Raw genomic sequence first — 21121 nt, 5'->3', positions numbered from 1 at the left:
TTGAACCAAGATAGATACACAGTTTGATGGGACCCAGTGGGGAGGAGGGAAAGGCGGAGCGTTGGGAGGAGCCTGGTGGGCTCCTGGTGGGCTCCTGGTGGTGCTGTGGAGTCTACGGGAGGGAAGGATGGTGGGGCACGGAATTCTTGCTGCAAGACCATGGACAGTGGGAGAGGGCACAGCCCGCAGGACGGGGCCGTGGTACAGGCGCTGGCTCGATTTCATTTAGTAGCTGTACACTATTAAATGATGGCATGTATTTTCATTTAACTATATTTTGAAATGATTATAACTTACAGAAAAGTTGCAAAAAAGCAGAGTTTCCAGGTACCCGTTTTACCCTGACCACCTTGCATCATCATAGCAGTCATCAAAACAAAACAGCTATCACCGGTGTAATACTGTTAAGTAGATTACAGACCTTATTCAGATTTCAGCAGTTTTTGTACCAACTAGAGGAGAGTATATGCAAGTTTCCTCTCTCTGCGGCCTTATAGCCTGCAGTCAGAACTGTGTCTTCCTGGGACTTCAGCAGGTTCTTTTCTTCCCTCCCACTTCTGCATGCTGATATTATCGACTGTGATGCAGTTAGGTTCTTTGTTAAAGTTGCTCCTTCATTTTGGGCCTCTCACTATTCCTGGTCATATCCCCCCCCCCCCCCCCATTACATACAGTAAAGTTCTCTAGGTTTCGACAAATACAATAAAGTATGTATCCACCTCCAGAATTGTGATACAGAACAGTTTCTTCATTCCCAGATTCCTTCCTACAGCCTGGATTTTAGAAGTGGCATCAGGCGAGTGGATTGCAGAGGCACTGGGAGGGAGCTAGAGATGCATAATTTGTCCCAGCGATCAAGCCCTTGAGTGAAGGCAGCGTGCCCGTGATACAGGGCACTGAGGGTGGTCCAAAGGCTAAGATTAGGGGGAGGTCTCTTTGTGCCAGTAGATAGAGATGACAGGCAGGCCCGAGAGTGCAGGACAAGGCGGCAAGCTCACAGTGGATTTGGAGGATCGGCTTGCAACCGCCAGTCGTGCAGGAGTGAGAAAGGTCAGAAGGCAGGAAGGGCTCAGGGAGAGGTCTCACCTGATGCTCACTGTCTCTGAAGCTGACTGCAGGGAGAGGAAAGCACAGAGCAGCTGAGAGGGAAGGTTAGGAACAGCCTCTGACCACTGGCAGCGTGGGAGTCAACCATGTGGAAGAGAGCATTGTGGAGCCAAGTGAGACTGGGGCTCCGGGGGCGGGGGATCAAGAGCAGGGATCTGCAGTCTTCTCTAGAAGTTCTGTGGGCTGCTAGAGAGCCTTAGCGGGAAAAGCCAAGGAGCTCTTTATGGCTGAGCTTTGAGATCTTGGATCTAAGGGTGACCTTCCTTAGCAGGGATGACACAGGATGTATGCCAAAGATTGCAAGTTGAGCTTCTGGAAGGGCTGAGGTTTGTGGGGACCTTTTTTGCTCATGTGTCAGGATGTTTCCCTGGCTTCTCTGCAGGGCTGGGGAGAGTGGATGGGCCTAGGAGGGCAGGGAGGCACCTGTGTGTATTGCCTTTGAGGGCAGTGCAGAGAGCCACAGGGAAGGGCGGGTGGATTTTATTCTTGTATCTCTCAAGGTTGTGCCCTGGTTAGGTGGTGCTGTGTTTATGTTTCCAGAAGGGGTTTGAACTTTCCCATCAATTGTATTTCAAATCAGGAACACTGAGTATTGACTGAAGAAGGAAACACTAACTTGGCCAAAGTATCTGCATATTGAGAATTGATACAAGGATCCTACTGAGATGGATAGGAGGATTTAGTGAAACAAGTGAATATTCTGGATAAATAGCAGCTGTTTTTTCTTATTAATTCATACAGAATTAGCACAATGTATATCCTGTTCTTGTCACCTTGTATGTGAAATTAAAGATTTATTTATCATAGAGAAAGAGAGAGAGGATCTCCGGCAGACTCTGCTGAGTATGGAGCCCACGTGGGGCTCGATCCCACCACTCTGAGATCATGACCTGAGCTGAAATCAAGATTTGGCCGCTTAACTGACTGAGCCCTCCTTGCGCCCCTGAAGGGTCTTCTCACACACCCCATGCCACCCTGGTGTAGGCTGTGTAGAACATTAAATTCTTCTGCCCTCATTGGGCAACATGATCAGGACCCCAGCCAGTGCAAAAAAGTAGGAGGTGGTGATGCGATGTGGCAGAAAAGGAACCTGTGCACCTTCATTACTTTGTTGAATTCCTCTTTAAAAATAAGGGCTTCAGTATCCAGATAATGCTAGATTCATTCAGAGTCCGTTTAATGTGGAGGAAAAAGATAAAAAGTGAGCACTTTTCTTTAGCATTTTGTCACTTGCATGGAGCCTTCAAATGACAAATTCTTAGGAGATTCTTCCATAGATCCACTTATCATTGCTTAGCATTCCTCAAAGCTGCGCACACTTGCAGATGTGTGCATGTATGTGTATGTGTGTGCGTGTGTTTGTTTACTGTTAATTTGAAACCTAAGTGTTTGCCAATTTGGGGGTCCAGTCTTGCTGGCCTGGTGCCCCTTCCTAGAGAAGCACTGAGACAGAGGCTCTTCACAGCTACTCCAGGGACAGAGCCATCAGATTATTTTTGTTCTTTTTTTCGAAACTCTAATAAATGGACATCTGTTCCCAGCTGGTTTAGGAAAAGTGAAGATACATGAGGCGGACCTGTGTAACTGAACCGGTTTGGTATTTGGAATGAAATTGCGCTGAGAAAGTATTTTTTGTCTTATAAGCAATCCAGATTGAAATGGGTTAGAAGCCAGAGGCAAAAGAGATGTGATTTCTTTCTTTTTTTCTTTCTCCCCCTCCCTTCCTTTTTTCCCCTGTCTCTTCTTTTCTTTTTGTGGTTGAGAGATGTAATGATGGAGAGCCCTGAGAATGCTAAAGGTGAGAGAGAGATTGGTGATAGAGGAAGAGCTGAAGGTTTGCATACTAGTATAATGGGGGAAATGTAGACAGCCAGCAGAAACCAAGGCCCCTTTATGTCTTTGAAGACTTGTAAAAACTGGGGTTGCTAGATTAATTTTTTCTGAGGAACAAATTAAATATGAAACACTGCTTAATATTAGCATGTTATAATGATTTTTTATATCTGAGGGTACCTGGGTTGCTCGGTTCATTTAACCTCCAACCCTTTCTTTTCTTTTTTCTTTCCCTTTTTTTTTCTTCTTCTTCTCCTTCTCCTTTTTCTTCTCCTCCTCCTCCTTCTTTTCTTCCTCCTCCTCCTCCTCTTTTTCTTCCTTCTCCTCCTCCTCCTCACAGAGAGAGAGGGAGGGGGGAAAGAATCTTAAGCCGACTCCATGCTCAGTGCAGAATACAACGCAGGGCTTGATCTTACGACCCTGAGATCATGACCTGAGCCGAAATCAAGAGTTGGACACTTAAATGACTGAGCCATGCATATACCCCAAGCCTCATCTCTTGATCTCAGCTCAGGTTGTGATCTCAGGGTCATGAGTTCAAGCCTGCATTGGGCTCCATGCTGGGCTTAGAGCTTACTTAAAAAAAAGGGGGGGGGGACATTTTATATTGGAAGGAAAGAGAAGAAAGTTAGAAATATGAGTTAGATTCATGACTGTTGAATTATTTCTTCAAAAAGGACTTCAGCGTCCAGATAGTTCTAGAAAATAGTGACAAATACAGTGCCCCCCAGAGAAGAACAGACCTTGTATCATTTACGGTTGTTTACTGAAAAGTTTGTGTAAGACTGTCGAAGTGGTCAATATATACTACGTTTTTCTTTAGGATTAGTAGGATTTAGAGTGTATTGATTTTTCACGTAAGAAAATGTTAGTTTCTCCATTTAAATGGCGAATCTGATGTGTGTTTACTACTCACATTGACCTTCGCATGTTCATTTCGGAGGCAGAACCTTGGTGGGGTCAGGCCTGGAGTTAGGCTGGTTAAGCAGGGCAGGCACGTCTGGGGGAAGGTCTGAAGTTAGCATTTGCCGGGTGAGTGACACCTGAGCCCTTTATGCTGCCGGCCTCTAGTTTAAAATTGGGAAACAATCCACGAAAAGCAGTTTGTTTTATTGCAAAGTATAAGAGGTATGATTAAGGGAGGTGAATAGTTTTTTCTTAAGTTTTTCTTTGGACTCGATAACTTTTGACTTTTGCCAACAAAGACGAAATAGCTTTCTGTAATTTTAAGAGGCTTTGGTAAGAAAGGAAATGTTTTGTCTGTGTCATAGGAGAGAACAAAGTGATCACGTGACAGACTCGCGTTCTTTTCACTGCTGTTCTGTAAACGGGCCTAGCACCCCCCACCCCCCATATTTCCAATGTCTCTGGGTGAAAGGACCTTCTGCATTAAGCACAAATGCTGTTAGTGAATCATAGTTTATTTATGTGGGGTTTAGTTTTAAATTAAAAGACTGTTAGTGCCTTTGAAGGAAGGTATATTTTATGGAGTACAAATGAAATGGAAGACACTGTTACAACTAAAGCTAATTGTGCCTGAAGATCAAGCCGTCCAGGGAAAGAGCAGCTAAAGTGAGCTCTCTATTATCTTTTAAAGAAGAAGACTGAAATTTATGTTTGTAATGTTTTCAAAACAGTACTTTGAGATTGGGGTGAAAAATGGACAGAAAACTTTCAAACGTAAACATTTCTCTTTATACTTGATATAACTGGGGAATGGGTGTTAAACACGCTCCGCCCCCTCCCCCCAAGAGGAGAATTTGCCCTTGCCTTCCAGAATGCGGTAAGGGAACGTGTAATAGGACAGTGTGATTGTGGGTATGAAAAACATTTCTGGAAACCAGAAAAAGAAGTGTGGAGTTACAGAGAGCAGTATTCATTACATTGGTTCCACAGCCCTGCAGAGGCGGGTCCACCTGCCCAGCGATGCTAGGTTTCAGGCCCAGCCATGCGGTGTCCTCTGCATGGGCTTTGCACTCAGGCTTTCATGCCTGTCTTGCATCTTCCACTTTCCATTTGAATTCCTTCAGGTGAACGGGGAGTGTGACTCATAGTTTTCAAAATCACTGCTGACCTTAACCCTCTTCAAATGTCCCACTTAAAAAATTAAAAAATATATTTTATTTATTTGAGAGAGAGTGAGTGTGTGCGCAATGGGGGAGGGGCAGAGGGAGTGGGAGAAGCAGCAGGGAACCCGATGCCTGATGCCAGGGCTCAATCCCAGGACTCTTGGATCATGACCTGAGCCGAAGGCAGACACTTAAGTGACTGAGCCACTCAGGCACCCAGAAATGTCCCATCATTTCACCAGCAAGTCTGCCCTCTTCCCACGAGAGAAAGTGTCAACCTGAGGTTGACCCAGAGGAACAGGAGAGGGGTGGGGTGTGTGTGGCCACATTACTTATTCCAGCATCGGGAATATTTTCTCAGCCCTTTGGGGCATTTGCAGGGTTGGGGTTTTCCAAGCTTTTACTCTCTGCTCTAGTTGGGCAGATTGGAAAAGATGTGGGCGGCGTGGTGGGCACTGTCCTGCCGCTGCCAGTGATTTGATGCTACTGCTACAGTGCGTGAGTCCCTGTGGGTTGATAAGTCAGGCGGGTCCCTGTCGTGTCACTAGGAGAGGAAGCTGATAAGATTCATTTATTAATCTTCCACGTATTCATAAGAGTACGTGCCAGTTGCACTGCGGATCCGGGCTGTCAGTTGCTCAACAGGCTTTGTTTTATGTGAGATCTTTTATCATTTCTTGTGGTTGTGTGTCCTGGGCCTACCACCCATGAGTCTTTGAATGGCCTTTTATGTTCTTTTTGTTCCTGAACCCAGTGCCCTCTGGAATGAGTGATGTGAAACTGGATGATGTCTTTTGCTCACTCACATGGCAAGGAAAAGGGCACATGACATATATCCGGTGTCACTGCAAAGAAAGGATGGAGAGACTTAGGCAGAGCCCATCTTTCCCCCAGGAACATTTAGAGCCTGGGTTCAAGCTTTGGATAGGTGGGGGCTTAAACAAAAAAACTTTCAGCGTTTCAACTCTTTTCAGACTTTTTCAACTCTGGTGGGAGTCGGGCAGTAGTTTGTGATTCTGTGTCTTGAGCTCTCTAAAAACCACGATCTACACACTTGGATCAACACAGTTGGTAGAGATTGACCACAGGGGCTGGATGCTTTGCAAATGGCGATTTTATTTTCTTAGTTTTTACCTATTTATTTTTTAGAATCTTATTTATTTATTTGAGAGAGAGCGAGCATGCGTGCACAAGCAGGGGCAGGAGCAGAGGGAGAGAGAAGCAGACTCCACACTGAGCAGGGAGCCTGATGCGGGACTCGATCCCAGGACCTCGAGATCATGACCTGAGCTGAAGGCAGATGCTTAACCGACTGAGTCCCCCAGGTGCCCCTGTTAATGGTGACTTTATTGTGAGGTTTCACTTATAACTGCCATATGCTGCTTAATAAAAGTAGTGACATTCAGGGATTGTTCCTAATGGGGTGGACTCTTGCATGGGTACCATCTGACAGATGGATTTTTCATTCCTCATATTTTGAAGTTTAGATGTTAGATTTCATTCTAAAAAGAAAATCCTAATCAGGGACTTGGCACTGAGTATAACTCATCAGGGATATTTTCACAACAATATCCACTTCGAAGTGCTGATGTTTTCTTTGCTCCACATGGAGCTTTTCTGGGCTGTGGTTTGATGCTGGGGGTACGTTATTCCCTGTGGGATCCCTCAGGCACCTGGCTGAGGGAATGGTGGCCCCAGGTATAGTCTCTTGATGCTAGGCAAACCATCTAGGGAAAAGCATATGTGACTTCTGTAGTTCTATACTAACCGAGCCATAGGTGAACGGAAGGTCCTATTAAACCAAGCATCCCTATTTCATCTTTTTTTTTTAATTTTATTTATTTATTCATGAGAGAGAGAGAGAGAGAGAGAGAGGCAGGCAGAGACACAGGCAGAGGGAGAAGCAGGCTCTATGCAGGGAGCCCGATGTGGGACTCGATCCCGGGTCTCCAGGATCACGCCCTGAGCCAAAGGCGGCACTAAAGCACTGAGCCACGCGGGCTGCCCTCCTTTCATCTTTAATGCTAGTTTTCCCCATCCAAATAATTAGAAGTGCAATTAGAAGTGTTTGACTGTGTCCTGCAGTTGGTGACCAAGCTGAGGAGGGTGTGTGAGCACCTGCTGGTGGATTGGAGTTACGTGCATTTCCACAAGTATGCATGTTGTCGCCTCAGTAGAAACCCTTACCTTGACAGATTGTACGAAATGAAAAATCATTTTATACTTTTGTAAAATGTGGGAGATAATTTTCCAGTGATTTAAAGCAGATTTAAAGAAGGAACAGTAGTAAGTCCTGGAGATGAAAGAGTCTTAGGAATCCATATCTACAAATCAGCGAGGCTGGTTCTTGCCCTGAAAGTTGCCTAAAGTCAGCTGTAACCCTCTTGCCTTCCAACATTGATTTTTTGCTTGCTATTTTCCTTGTCTTCCTGACTGCTTGCCTCCCTCCACTGCAGAAAGAAGGAATAGGCCCAGAGAGATCCTCCCTCACCTTCTGAGGGTCCCAGAGATAGTGAGCGACAGAGTGAGGCCTAGGCCCGTCCTTCTGAGAAGGCCAGGGTGCTGGCCCCTGACTCATGGTGTGTTAGCCATGTGGCGTTTATGGCACAAAGGTGATTGAGACATTGCCATCCAGTCAGCTGACGGGCTAGTAGGTACGAGGAGACAGGTACACACACGTGCGGTGCTGCATTCCAGAATATAATAGGAATGCAGGTGGCGTGCTTTGGGGTTCGTGCAGGTGAAAGATCTCCCCTGTGGTGGAGTTTCACCTGATGGCCACAATCCCGTGTCCTCTGCAGGTGGGGCCAAGGGTGCCCTCTAGAGACCCCAAGCATTTCATGTGTTTATAATCCTTCATCTTTAGTAATAGCTGTGACTGTCTATTTTCCCAAAACTCTCTGTCCTCCTCGGGTTTTGCTGACATTAATGGGGGCCCCTCACAAAACGTTCCCCACCCCGATCCGGCCCCGGTGCAGGGAAGCCCTGCCTTCTCCCAGGCTCTGCTGTGCCCTCGAGCCCACGTTGCTACATGCTGAGAGCTGTGTCAATGGCAGGGCCGTTCTCAGCTGCCACAGCCACTTGGACAACAAGTGTGTTGGATGAGTGGCAATTAGGAAATGTCCGCGTGTCACCTTAACCACTTAAAGCAACTGAACCAGGGAGGGAGAAGGAAGCGATGCTGTACGTTTCTACCAGGAGAGTATTTTTTTCCCTGACATAATAGAGAAAGTTAGGGTTAAATAAAAACTGATAGTGTAAGCTTCTTAGGAATTTGTTTTTTCTTTTTTTCTTTTTTAAATCTCAGGTGTATGGGATCCCTGGGTGGCTCAGCAGTTTAGCGCCTGCCCTTGGCCCAGAGTTTGGTCCTGGAGTCCCAGGATTGAATCCCATATCAGACTCCTTGTATGGAGCCTGCTTCTCCCTCTGCCTGTATCTCTGCTTCTCTCCTTCTCTCTGTGTCTCTCATGAATAAATAAATAAAAATCTAAAAAAAAAAATCTAAAAAAAAACCTCAGGTGCAACTTTACTAGCAGTAGATACCCCGTGATGGGTTGGGATGCTCATTTATGATGTGGGTGAACTGAAATCTAATTGGTTTTTTGATTGTCACATATTCCTTTTAATGTGATAGGCCGAATGTGATGGCGACCATAATAACGCTAATTTTGCCAGTAGAATTGAATGCTGTAGAGGTTAAAAGAGGTTTGGGAGTCACTTTTTGTGAAAACCGTGCGATGAATCCAGTTGATATATGACAGATGTTCTGGCCGTTACACCAAAGCCTGTTTTTCCTGCCGTGCTGGTTCCAGTCCACTTCATTCTTGTTAGAAAGGTGTCCTGCTGGGGATCCCTGGGTGGCTCAGCAGTTTAGCGCCGCCTTCGGCCCAGGGCGTGGTCCTGGAGTCCCGGGATCAAGTCTCACGTCGGGCTCCCTGCATGGAGCCTGCTTCTCCCTCTGCCTGTGTCTACTTTTCTCTCTCTCTCTCTGTGTCTCTCATGAATAAATAAATAAAATCTTAAAAAAAAAAGAGGTGTCCTGCTGCTGGTGCTCTACAGCACTTGGGGGAAACTTAGCTCGAAGCTGCTATACGTGTGGCCTGGTGTGTGTGTTCGCTCAGAGTTTCCTGGTTGTAAGACGCGTACACTTACCAACCTGCTCTTTCTTGCTCGTCATCACCGTGTTCGTGTAAGTCCCAGAGGGGTGTGTATCCCATCCTGACAGAGTGCTCGTTGCTGATGGAAGTGTTTGTGTTCGTTTGACAGAACATCTGACCAAATCCATGACCATGGGGGATATGAAGACCCCGGACTTCGATGACCTCCTGGCAGCATTTGACATCCCAGATATGGTCGATCCGAAAGCGGCTATTGAGTCTGCGCACGATGAGCAGGAAAGCCACATCAAGCAGAACGCGCACGGAGACGAGGACTCCCACACACCCTCCTCTTCCGACGTGGGCGTCAGTGTCATCGTGAAGAACGTTCGGAACATCGATTCCTCCGAGGGCGCGGAGAAGGACGGCCACAATCCCACCGGCAACGGCCTACACAACGGCTTTCTCACCGCGTCCTCTCTGGACAGTTACGGCAAAGACGGAGCCAAGTCCTCGAAAGGAGAGGCGCCTACCTCAGAGGTGACTTTGAAAGACTCCACGTTCAGCCAGTTTAGCCCCATCTCCAGCGCTGAGGAGTTTGACGACGACGAGAAGATAGAAGTGGACGACCCCCCGGACAAGGAGGACGTGCGTTCCGGCTTCCGGTCGAACGTGTTGACGGGGTCGTCCGCCCCGCAGGACTACGACAAGCCCAAGGCGCTCGGAGGGGACGGCGTGAGCAAAACTGGAATCTCTCCTGCGGGCAACCTGGAGAAAAACAGAGCTGTTAAGAGGGAAACGGAAACAAATTCCATAAATCTGAGTGTTTACGAACCCTTTAAAGCCAGAAAAGCAGAGGATAAGCTAAAGGAAAACTCTGAAAAGGTGCTTGAAAACCGGGCGCACGACGGGAAGCCGAGCTCGGAGAAGAGTGAGCCCGGCCTCGGCGGCCTCGCACTGTCGAGGTCCAAGCCGTCGTCCAAGTTGTCCTCGTGTATAGCCGCGATCGCAGCCCTGAGTGCTAAGAAGGCTGCCTCCGACTCCTGCAAAGAACCGGTGGCCGACTCCCGGGGATCCTCGCCGTTACCTAAGGAAGCGAACGACAGTCCCAGGGCCATGGAAAAGTCTCCTGAATCCCAGAGCCTCATCGACGGGACGAAGAAGGTGACCCTGAAGCAGCCGGATAGCCCCCGGAGCATCTCCAGTGAGAACAGCAGCAAGGGATCGCCGTCCTCTCCCGCAGGGTCGACACCAGCAATCCCCAAAGTCCGCATCAAGACCATTAAGACATCTTCTGGGGAAATAAAGCGAACAGTGACGAGGGTGTTGCCGGAGGTCGATCTCGACTCTGGAAAAAAGCCTTCCGAGCAGGCAGGCTCCGTGATGGCGTCTGTGACGTCCCTCCTGTCCTCGCCGGCTTCGGCTGCCGTCCTCTCCTCCCCGCCCAGAGCACCTCTGCAGTCGGCGGTGGTCACCAACGCAGTCGCCCCTGCGGAGCTGACCCCCAAACAGGTCACCATTAAGCCCGTGGCAACTGCCTTCCTCCCGGTGTCCGCCGTCAAGACGGCGGGATCGCAGGTCATCAATTTGAAGCTCGCCAACAACACGACGGTCAAAGCCACGGTCATATCTGCTGCCTCGGTTCAGAGCGCCAGCAGCGCCATCATCAAAGCCGCCAACGCCATCCAGCAGCAAACCGTTGTGGTGCCGGCATCCAGCCTGGCCAACGCCAAACTCGTGCCAAAGACTGTGCACCTCGCCAACCTTAACCTTCTGCCTCAGGGCGCCCAGGCCACCTCTGAGCTCCGCCAAGTGCTAACCAAACCTCAGCAGCAAATAAAGCAGGCAATAATCAATGCAGCAGCCTCGCAACCACCCAAAAAGGTGTCTCGAGTCCAGGTGGTGTCCTCCTTGCAGAGTTCCGTGGTGGAAGCTTTCAACAAGGTGCTGAGCAGCGTCAACCCAGTCCCAGTTTACATCCCCAACCTCAGTCCTCCTGCCAACGCAGGCATCACGTTACCGACCCGCGGGTACAAGTGCTTGGAGTGCGGGGACTCCTTTGCCCTTGAAAAGAGCCTGACCCAACACTACGACCGACGCAGCGTGCGCATCGAAGTAACGTGTAACCACTGTACAAAGAACCTCGTTTTTTACAACAAGTGCAGTCTCCTTTCCCATGCCCGCGGGCATAAGGAAAAGGGGGTTGTGATGCAGTGCTCCCACTTGATCTTAAAGCCAGTCCCAGCTGATCAAATGATTGTCTCTCCATCAAGCAATACTTCCACGTCGTCGTCTGCTCTTCCAAGCTCCGTGGGCGCCAGCACACACACTGTAACGAAAATTCAGTCTGGCATAACGGGGACAGTCATATCCGCTCCCTCCAGCACACCCATCATTCCAGCTATGCCTCTAGATGAAGACCCATCCAAGCTCTGTAGGCATAGTCTGAAATGTTTGGAGTGTAACGAAGTTTTCCAGGATGAGACGTCGCTGGCTACACACTTCCAGCAGGCTGCAGATACGAGTGGACAAGTAGAGTATCACTTACGTTTTGGTGTTTCGGTGATGAATCTGTAGACATGAGTGCTCTATACAAAGCCCTCTGTCTCAGGGGTGGGAGCTCAGCTAAATGGGTGTGTGTGCATGATGTGTGAAAGAAAGGATTGTTTTCATAGACTTGAATGAACAATGTTGAAATAGGAGTCTTATTTTAAAAACAATTTTTTTGGAAGGTGCTTTTGTTTCCTTTTTCTTTTTTAGACAAACTCTATGTACCAGTTGAGTTATGGAGCCTTAGACTTAGATAAACGAGTTAGTAGGTGATTGGGTCATTGGTGTCCATATGTGGGCAGTCTGAGATCTGGCTAATGCTGTTGTATTAGGTGTTCACATCAGGTCACATCACCAGTATTCCTAAGCTGTCTACAACAGTTTTGGGATTTAAAAAAAAAAATTCCTGTTGTTATTTAGAATTACTGTCTTGTATAGTTAAACAGACTTCATTGGTACTCAGTTATGTGTTGTGCCTACTTCACGATGTTGGTCTGGAAGTATGTTCAGTAATAGTCCTCAGTGCAATGAATTTATGCTACAAATGGAAAACCACCTCCATTTGAATAGAATACCTTTGCATTTCTTTGCAGGGGTTTTTTTTGTTTGTTTGTTTTTTGAGTGAAGTGTAGGTTGATGCTGGTCAAGTATATGTCACAATGGGTTAATGCTGGTGAAGTTCGTGTCAGTCCATTCTATCTTCTCTCATTTGCTGTTGTCCAGGAGGCACCATTTGGCCAATAGATCAGCGTGTTTTACAGATATATGATACTTATCATTTGGAAGAAACTGGACATGTCGAAGGAACCAGATTCAAGCTAGAGAGACCATATGATTTATTGTCTAAAGTAGATAACTCGTGAAATTAGAAGGGGGGTTGCGAGTTTGAGCTAGTATACTCTGGTTCAAGTTTCTGCTTGTGAAGACCCAGCAGTGAGCCAATCTTTGCTTTATTTGCCTCTGTACCTTGCTAACCAGGGGGTTAGCTGCAGTCCAGATGTCTGGTAGTATTGCCAGGATCAGTTCCTCAAGCGCGAACAGTTTTTGGTGGGATCTTGAGTTTGGGGACCAAAAAATCAAAAATACCTCGATATTTTTTTTTCTTTGGATTTTCAGTTTAGTGGCGATGGAAGCGATAGTTCTGAGAGCATTCTTGCAGCATTGGATGCTAAATGTTTCATTGGCTGGGACAGTGGAACACTCAGCAGAGTGGCCAGCTAGTTCAGGAAGGTGGAGATTGGCATGCTCTTCTAGTGTATCCTGGTGACAGGGCTTGGGTTCTTTCAGGTGCCCTCTTAACCTTGTCACGGCTTCATCAGAAAGGTATTATTTCTTCTCATCTCCAAAGGATGCAGTTAAAAGAAAAGCTATTTCTTCCATTCAGTTTGTTGTGTGGCCTGGTTTCTCCGTCTGCTGGTGTTCCGCATGGGATGGTGGACCAGGTCCTGGCTTCGGGGGGCCCTCCCCGCCTCTGTGTCGTGTGCGCTGCTCACTAGCTGGCATTTTGAGCTGCCCGCCCATAGTCTGTTCTCTTTGGGTTCTCTTCTTGTCCAGGAAGGAGAAAGGACATGGGTACACAGGATATTTCCTTCCTCCACGGATTCCCTAGCTTTGGTTCTTTGTCGACCGTCCAGGCTCAACAGCCAAACCAGAGTCGGATTAAGGTGGAGGTTGCCCTCAGGGAAGGAGCGTAGCATCATTTCTCGTGTGTGTGGCTGCTTTGCCTTGACTTTCGCCTTTTGCTGGGATGAGTGTACAGTGTGGCTCGCCCGTTTCACCTGGAACGCTTAGGAGTGGTTCACGGCAGAGTAACGTTGACTCTAGGGCCAACTGGACGTCGAGCCAGACACCTCGCCCTGCCTCCCAGGCACGGCCGGATGGCAACACAAACGTGCCCCCTGCTGTGCCCTCCCTGTTCCCCACTTCTCCTTGTCTTACTGGAGTCCTTGCCCAGAACGCTGCCCACCACCTCCCGTAATTTCCCTTCTTCTCAGACTGGGCCAGAGGAGGGTTCTCTTGCAGACCAGCGGGCAGCCTGGACCCTCGCCCAGCAGCCCAGCCTGCATGGCTCTCAGTGGGAGGGCTGCCACTTCGCCAGCACGCACTTTAATCACACCAACCCCAAGTCTCTCCCCCTGTCCAGGACGTTGGTAGGATCGGTGTGGCTCTTGCCCTACCAGCCTGGGCTGTTGTGGAAGCTGAGGGGGGGCGTCCTCCCCCATTGCAGTCACTGGGTGTGGCATCAGGTAATGGTGGGTGGTGGAGGTGGAGCCGAAGACCGGGAGAGCAGAAGAGAGAAAGGGAGAACTGTTCATCTTCTCCAGTTTGCCGTTCACGTGGCCGTCACACACCTTACAGTTTGTGGACTTAAATCCAATTGGGAAGAAAATCTACCTACGTGAACTGTTACCTCCCTGCGGGTGGCACTTAAAACCCTCCCGTCTTCCAACAAACTGTAGAAGCCGGACCGGTGGCCTCTCAAGCACCAGTCTTTCTCGGACCCATCTTTCCTTTGGTCTAGCACAGTCAGGTAGTTAAGACCTTACTTTCCATTGCTCTGTGGACCTCCCCATTCTTGGTAAGACATCGGTGAACCGAGAGAGTGGACTCCCTCCCCTTTGTCACCACCCCCTGTGGCCTCCCGCTCGAGCTTTCCTGAGCTTTCCTTAGGTTTCCTGAGCTTTCCTGAGCTTTGCTGAGCTCTCCTCTGGCAGGGTCCCTAGGTGTGCAGAGTAGTGTTAGTTAAGTTAGGGAACCGTCCACAGCGGATGCCTGCACGGACCCTGCTGCCACTGTTGGTTCTGAAGGTTAAAGAGTGTGATGTCGGGACCCCAGCAGGGCAGTCGCTCATTGCCTGCCAGCTTTGGACTGTACCAGGCCCAGAGAAAGGACTAGGCCTCCTGGCAACGGGCTATTCTTCCTGCCTGCTTTCCTCCCAGCGTCCCTCCCTTCCTCCTTCCTGCCCGCCTCTACTTGGAATCACCATAATCATGTAAAAACTTTTCCTGATAATGCCGCAGTGTTCTGGGTCCTCCTTATCAAATCACTGAATTTTTAAAATTAAGACTTTATTTTGAGGTAATTTTAGATTCATGTAAGACATAATACAGAGATCCTGGGTACCCTTTTTTTTCATTTCCCCCAGTACTACACTTTGCAAAACTAGAACAGTATCATAACCAGGATATTGACACCGGTGTACTGAGTCTACGGGATATTTCTACAACCGCAGGGATCTCTCCGATTGCTTAGCCACCCCTACCCGCTTCTGAACCCCCCAGCAGCCACTAGTCTGTTCTCCATTTTTATGGACTGTTGTTATTTCAGGAATGCTTTGTAAATGGAGCCATACCATATGTAACCTATGGGAATTGGCTTTTGTACTCCGCGGGATTCCCTGGAGACTCATCCAGGCTGTGGCATGTACCAGTAGTCTGTTCTTTCAGATCACTGAGTAGTGTTCCATGTGAGCTGGTTCCACGGGGTATTTACCTTTCAGCCTTTGGAGGACAGTCTGCACTGTTTCCAGCTTGGGGTAATTATGAATAAAGCTGCTCTAAACATTTGTGTACAGGTTTTTGTGTGAACCCACGTTTAAGTTTGCTGGGATAAATGCCCAAATGGACAGTTGCTGGGTCATATGATAGTTGCATGTTTATGTTTTTAAGAGACACTTTGCTAGAGTGGCCGAACCATTTTATATTGCATGGGCAGTGTATGGGTGACCCGGTTTCTCTGCGTCTTCGCTGGCTTTTGTTGGTGGTATTTTCCATTTTAGCCATTTTGGTAGGTGTGTGGTAGCTGCTTGTGGTCTTCATTTGCAGTTCTCCAGTAACAAAGGATGTAGAACATCTCTTTCCATATGTTTATGTGTCCTCTTACATCCTTTATGGTGAAATGTCTCCTTGTGTCTTTTGCCCATTTTTCTAATTAGATCGCATGTGTGTTTTTAAACTGTTGAGTTTTAGTTTTAGGAGCTCTTGTATTCTAGACACTAGTCCTTTGTTGGGTGTGTGGTTGCAAGTCTTTTCTCCCAGTTGTGGCTTGTCTTTCCGGTTTTTAAAAACTTTTTTTTGAAGTACTATTAAACCTCTGCATCTTTAAAATAGGTCTTCGGAAGAGCAAATGCTTTCAGTTCTGATGAAGTCCAGTGTATCTGTTTTCCCTTTTATAGCTCATACTTTTGGTGTCAAATCTGTTTTTTGCTCTAGATCCTGAAAATATTTTTCCTAAAAGTTCTGTAGTTTTAGGTTTTTTAAGCCCATGATCCATTGGGGTTAGTTTTTGTATAAGATATGAGACGTATGCTGAGTTCTTTTATTGTTTGTTTTCTCCATGCATGTCGTCTTCTTCTAAGACCATTTGTCTTTCCTCCGTTGAATTCCTTGGCATCTTTGTTGAGTATCTGTTGGGCATATGTATATGTTTTTAAGTCAGCTCTATGCCCAATGTGGGGCTAAAACTCAACAACCCCAAGATCAAGAGTTGTACGCTGTGTGGACTAATCCAGCCAGGTGCTCCTCATTGGGCATATTTGTATGTGGCTATTTCTGGGTTCTGGGTTCTGTTCCGTTTATTTACATGTCTGTCCCTGTACCGGTTCTACACAGTCTTGATTATAGTAACTATAAAGTGTCTTGAAATCCAGTACATGATATGCCCAACTTTATTCTTTTTTCTCAAAATAGTTATTTTTTCTAATTGAAGTATAGTTGACACTCAGACTTGTTTTTAGCTATTCTAGTTCTTTTGCTTTTCCATATAAATTTTAGAATAGTCTTGTCTATATCTACAAAATATGAGATTTTGAAAGGAATTAAATTTAAACCTGTATATGAGTTTGGGGAGAATCAGTATCTTTACTATGTTGAGTCTTTCAGTTCATGAACATGGAATGTCTTTATTTATTTATTTATAAGAGTTTTTAAAATTTATTTGAGAGAGAGAGGAAGTGTGCATATGATCAAGGGGAGCGGTAGAGGGAGAGGGACAAGCATACGCCATGCTCAATCTCACAACTCTGAGAGCGTGACTTGAGCCTAAATTGAGTCAGACACTCAACAGAACCCAAGCTCCTCTCTCCATTTATCTAGATCTTTGATTTTCTTTTATTATTTTGTGCTTTTCATCATACAAGTCTTCTAAATGTCTTATCCTGCTCTTTCCTTGTTTCCTTCCTAACAATTGTAAATGGTATTGTATTTTTCTGTGTTCATATGTTCATTGCTGATATGAAATACAGCTAATTTTTCTATATATATCATGTACTTCCTGACTTTGTTGTACTCGTTTATTGGATTCAGTATTGGGAGGATAGCTTACATTGAGTTTTCAGGTATTGAACCAGCCTTGCATCCCTGGAATGAATCCCCCTTGGTCAGGCTGTAGTGAAAAAAATTTTTTAAAGATTTTATTTATTCATTCCTGAGAGGCAGAGACACTGGCGGAGGGAGAAGCAGGCTCCCTGCATGGAGCCCAATGCGGGACTTGATCCCAGGACCCTGGGATCACAACCTGAGCAAAGGCAGATGCTCAACCACTGAGACACCCCGGTGCCCCTGATTCTTTTTACATATTGTGAAGTTTATCTATTAATATTTTATTAGTGTTTTACATGTATATTCATCAGGTTTTTATTTTTATTTTTTGGTACTGTCTTTGATTGGTTTTGGACAGGTCAGTATTAGTTTTATATAATGCACTGAGAAGTGTTCTATTTTCTGAAAGGGACTGTACAATTAGGGTTCATTCTTTTTTCAATATTTGGTAGAATTCTTCAGTGAAACTTTCTGGGTCTAGAGATTTCTTTTGGGATTTTTAAAAAATACCTTCTGTGCTGGTAGAAGGGCTCCATCACTTGGTGTAGGGATGAAAGTCCTTCTTCCCTGCTGGCTTTCTCCGATACCATCTGGGCAGAGGTGTTGGGACAATATACTACATTTGCAAGAGCGTAGAAGTCTGTGTTGCACCTGGACTTGGTATGGTGGGTGTGCAGCCACAGTGTTTAATGTGGTATTTGGCTGGAGTAGAGCAGTCATTGTCTAAAAAGTTTTCTTTTTTTTTTTTAAGATTTTATTTATTTATTCATGAGAGACACAGAGAGAAACAGAGAGGCAGAGACACAGGGAGAGGGAGAAGCAGGCTCCATGCAGGGATCCTGATGTGGAACTCAATCCCGGGACTCCAGGATCACACCCTGGGCCAAAGACAGGCGCTAAACCGCTGAGCCACCCAGGGATCCCCAAAAGTTTTCTATTTAGTTAGCCTGATCTTTCTCTGGTCCTTTGACTCGTGAGAGGAGACTTTTTTGGGGGATTTTTTTTTTGGGGTCTTGGTGTTTCTGGGTTGCCAATTTCTTCAGCTCCAAATGTGGGCACGTGAGGCAAAAAAGAAACCGAGAGAACTCATCACTGTGTCATTCCTAGGGTTCTGAGGTCTCTAGCCAGCCTGACTTCTTCTCTCTGTTTTTCAGAGTCTTTTAATGTCTATTTTATACATAATGCCCAGAAGTTTCACCTGTGCATGGTGGAAGGAATAGGGAAAGCTATTTCTTTTCCCCTCTCCTGGAAATAGACATTTCAATCTGTTTAAACATCCTTTATCCTTTAGAGCTGGTGTGGCTTTAAAGAGAGATCCCATAATTACATTGTTAGGCTCAGTCTGAGCCTTCCAGCTTGTGATTCTCAGTTGTTTTTTGGAACTAGGTGTCCTGGAAGCAAACATCCTACTTGACTCTCCCGGATTCCTCTCTTCTCTCCAGTTCAGACATTTCCATGCATCCTTGGCTCTTAGCCTACCCATGAAAGCAATTAGGGATAAGGAGGCAAATCTCTTCTTTTCCCTTTGTTGTCTGTAGAACCCAGCGTTTCTCTTGGGAACCACGTTTTCTTGGTTGAGCACAATCACCATTACCTTTTCATCACTCAGTTTTCTTCCCATTTAGATGTTGACTCCCATTGCTGTTGGAATGGGTCCTTCGAGGAGTTTCCCAGGGATGCTTGTTGGAACTCAGCAAAGGGTCTCTTTTTCTGTTAACACCGACTGTGGCCACATGTGCTGGATCTCCTCCTGCCGTCTCCCCAGGCGTGCGCATTCACCCTTTTGAGACCTTTCGAGAAGGTCGTGGGATGAAGGAGGGTTTTGGTGGCTTGTGCTGATTTCTGCTGTGCCAGTTACTCCTCCTCTCTCAAATGTTCTGTGGCCAGTCTATACAAAAGTAGCGATTGCCACAGACCATCAGAGTGCCACTTTATAAATCACTGGCCTCTTGCTCCACACACCTGCTGGTAGAGGCCTCTACTAGGAGCTGGGTTGGAATGTAGGGTTTAGCTCCTGGCCCACCGGCCCTACATTCCCCAAGCCAGAATTCAAGTCATGGAATTCCGTCCCACTCTGCTATGTGATAGGGGCAGGGCTCCAGGCATGCTTAACCCATGTCCTGACTGCCCTGCCTGTGTCTGCTGATCTCCCGGAGGAGCAAGCAGCTGAAGGAGAGAGGGTGGGATGGCAAAGAATCTTGGGTGGGTCATTTTCCTGCCCAACCACGTGGAACCAAGCAGTACAGTGAAAATGGAGTCCTGCGGGCCCTTGACTTTGTAACACCAGTAAATCTGCCCTGTTTGGAGGTCTTTATTCTGACCTATAATAATCCCCGTTCTGGGGCACATTGAGAAAAGGAGTGGGTGGAGGGGTGGAGAAGCTTCCTTATTCTCCATGAAGTATTTAAGAGCTGACAACTGTACTGTTAATAATTGATACTAAAATGTATCTGAATGGAATGTCTTTGCTTCACCTCTGGTAAAACCATGACTAAATTTAGCCAAGTACAGACTGGAAGTGCCTACTATATAACCTCTTAATTGGTAGAATGTTTTCTTCCTGTAGAATGGACATAGAATCAGAAAATGTTACAGGTCCTTTGGTCAACTCTTTGTTTTACAGTTGAAGAAACAAATGCCCAGTGAGTAGCAGAATGGGGACTCAAGGCAAGATTTTTTTTATAGCCAATTCATTATTATTTCCGCTTCGTCACGCCGATAACCTAGAATCTAGAAGCATTTTACAGGGGCAGAGACCATAAGAATTATAAGAGAATGGAATCTTGGGTTCTAGTCAGGTCAGTTCCAAAAGTACAGTTAGAGGTGACTTTTCCTGCAGTGGTCCTCATTTTCAGGGATCGCTGATTCAGTTTAGTTTCTGAGCATCATTAACCCAGCACAAGGCGTATATGAAATTATCGTAAGCAGCCCCAGTCTGCTCTTCCGAGGCATACTCTGTCCAGGCACCTGCTCTGGAAACCCTGGAGCCCACCTCAGTGCCCTCGCCCACCCAAAATATTACTAGCCGGAGACTCTCCACTCTTACTTGGTCCTGCTCTTCTTCTAAGTGACTCATTAAATTCTAGTCGGACCACTCCCATCCCAGTTTGCATTTCGGCATCATCAACCTTTTCTCCCGTGATTATCATCTGAGTAGATTATATGTGCTGACCATACCGCTTTCTGCAAATCTGCTCTTTCAACTGTCAACTCTTATTAGAAATTTTTAGTGCAACAGAATGATTTGAGGACAAAACCACCACAACTCACCAGCTTGGAAACCAAAGTGTAGGTATAGTCCTTTCTGTTTGTAAATCTTGCTTTGTGTTATTTCTCACTTAAGTGCGATCTGAAATGAAATGCTTTGTGTTCTCATCGTGAATAGGGATGAAAGCAAGAGCCAGAAAGCAAGCCGGGGTACTTTATTATTACTGGTATTATTTTTGGGGCAATTTTGCTGTAGCCAGAAGACCTCAAAACTGCCGTCAATGGGACAGAAGTAGTTTACGTAGCTTAGGGGCTGACTATTAAGCCGGTGGTGTTTTGACCTTGAGACCCATTGTTTCAGGCTGCTGTCAACTTTGGTGTCTTGGTATGTAAGCCCAGTACATGGTTTATTTACTCATACTTCTCTGGCTTTTCTCACCCTTCCCAGGCAGTTTTTCTCCTTAAAACAAGAACTGAAACACAGAATTCTTTCCCTGGTTACTCAGATAATTCCTCTTGCATGCAAGGAGGATGCCAAGCCCTAGCATCCCCGAGTCCTCAGTAGGACCGTGATGTGTCCCATTCCCCTTCCTGCCAGCTGTGTCTGCGCGCCAGCTGCCCGTGGCAGTGCCAGGACCGGGCGGAGAAGGCACAATATGAGTAATTGTCACATATGGAATGTGATTACTTTTCAGCTTTATCTTCCTGTCTCTTTCTCATGTTACTTGACTTTCGAAAAGTAGTATCTTACTTTAAAAAGTCACAGTTCTCTGAGCAAAGGAGTCTGCCCCAGAGTAGGAAATTTAAGTTTTAATTTAAATTTTAGTTAGCTGACATAGAGTGTAATATTAGAATTTAGTGATTCATCATTTATATATAACACCCAGTGCTCATCACAAGTGTCCTCCACACCTGTCACCCATTTAGCCCATCCCCTGTC

General features: G+C 46.5%; 1 protein-coding gene across 10 annotated transcripts in view; it reads left to right on the top strand.

Moving 5' to 3' along the window:
- The window catches only part of ZNF532 (zinc finger protein 532), a 107342-nt gene that overhangs the window by 39689 nt on the left and 46532 nt on the right, over nt 1-21121 (top strand). For all 10 annotated transcript variants that reach the window (XM_035712419.2, XM_049111180.1, XM_049111159.1 and 7 more), the window contains one exon: nt 9276-11638. In XM_035712419.2, coding sequence (XP_035568312.2) covers nt 9293-11638 — 2346 coding nt within the window. In that variant the 5' untranslated portion in view covers nt 9276-9292. The remainder of the gene's footprint in view (nt 1-9275; nt 11639-21121) is intronic.

The sequence above is a fragment of the Canis lupus genome, chromosome 1 (assembly GCF_003254725.2).
Source record: "Canis lupus dingo isolate Sandy chromosome 1, ASM325472v2, whole genome shotgun sequence".
Taxonomy (NCBI): Eukaryota; Metazoa; Chordata; class Mammalia; order Carnivora; family Canidae; genus Canis; species Canis lupus.
This window is presented reverse-complemented; position numbering and strand designations above follow the sequence as displayed.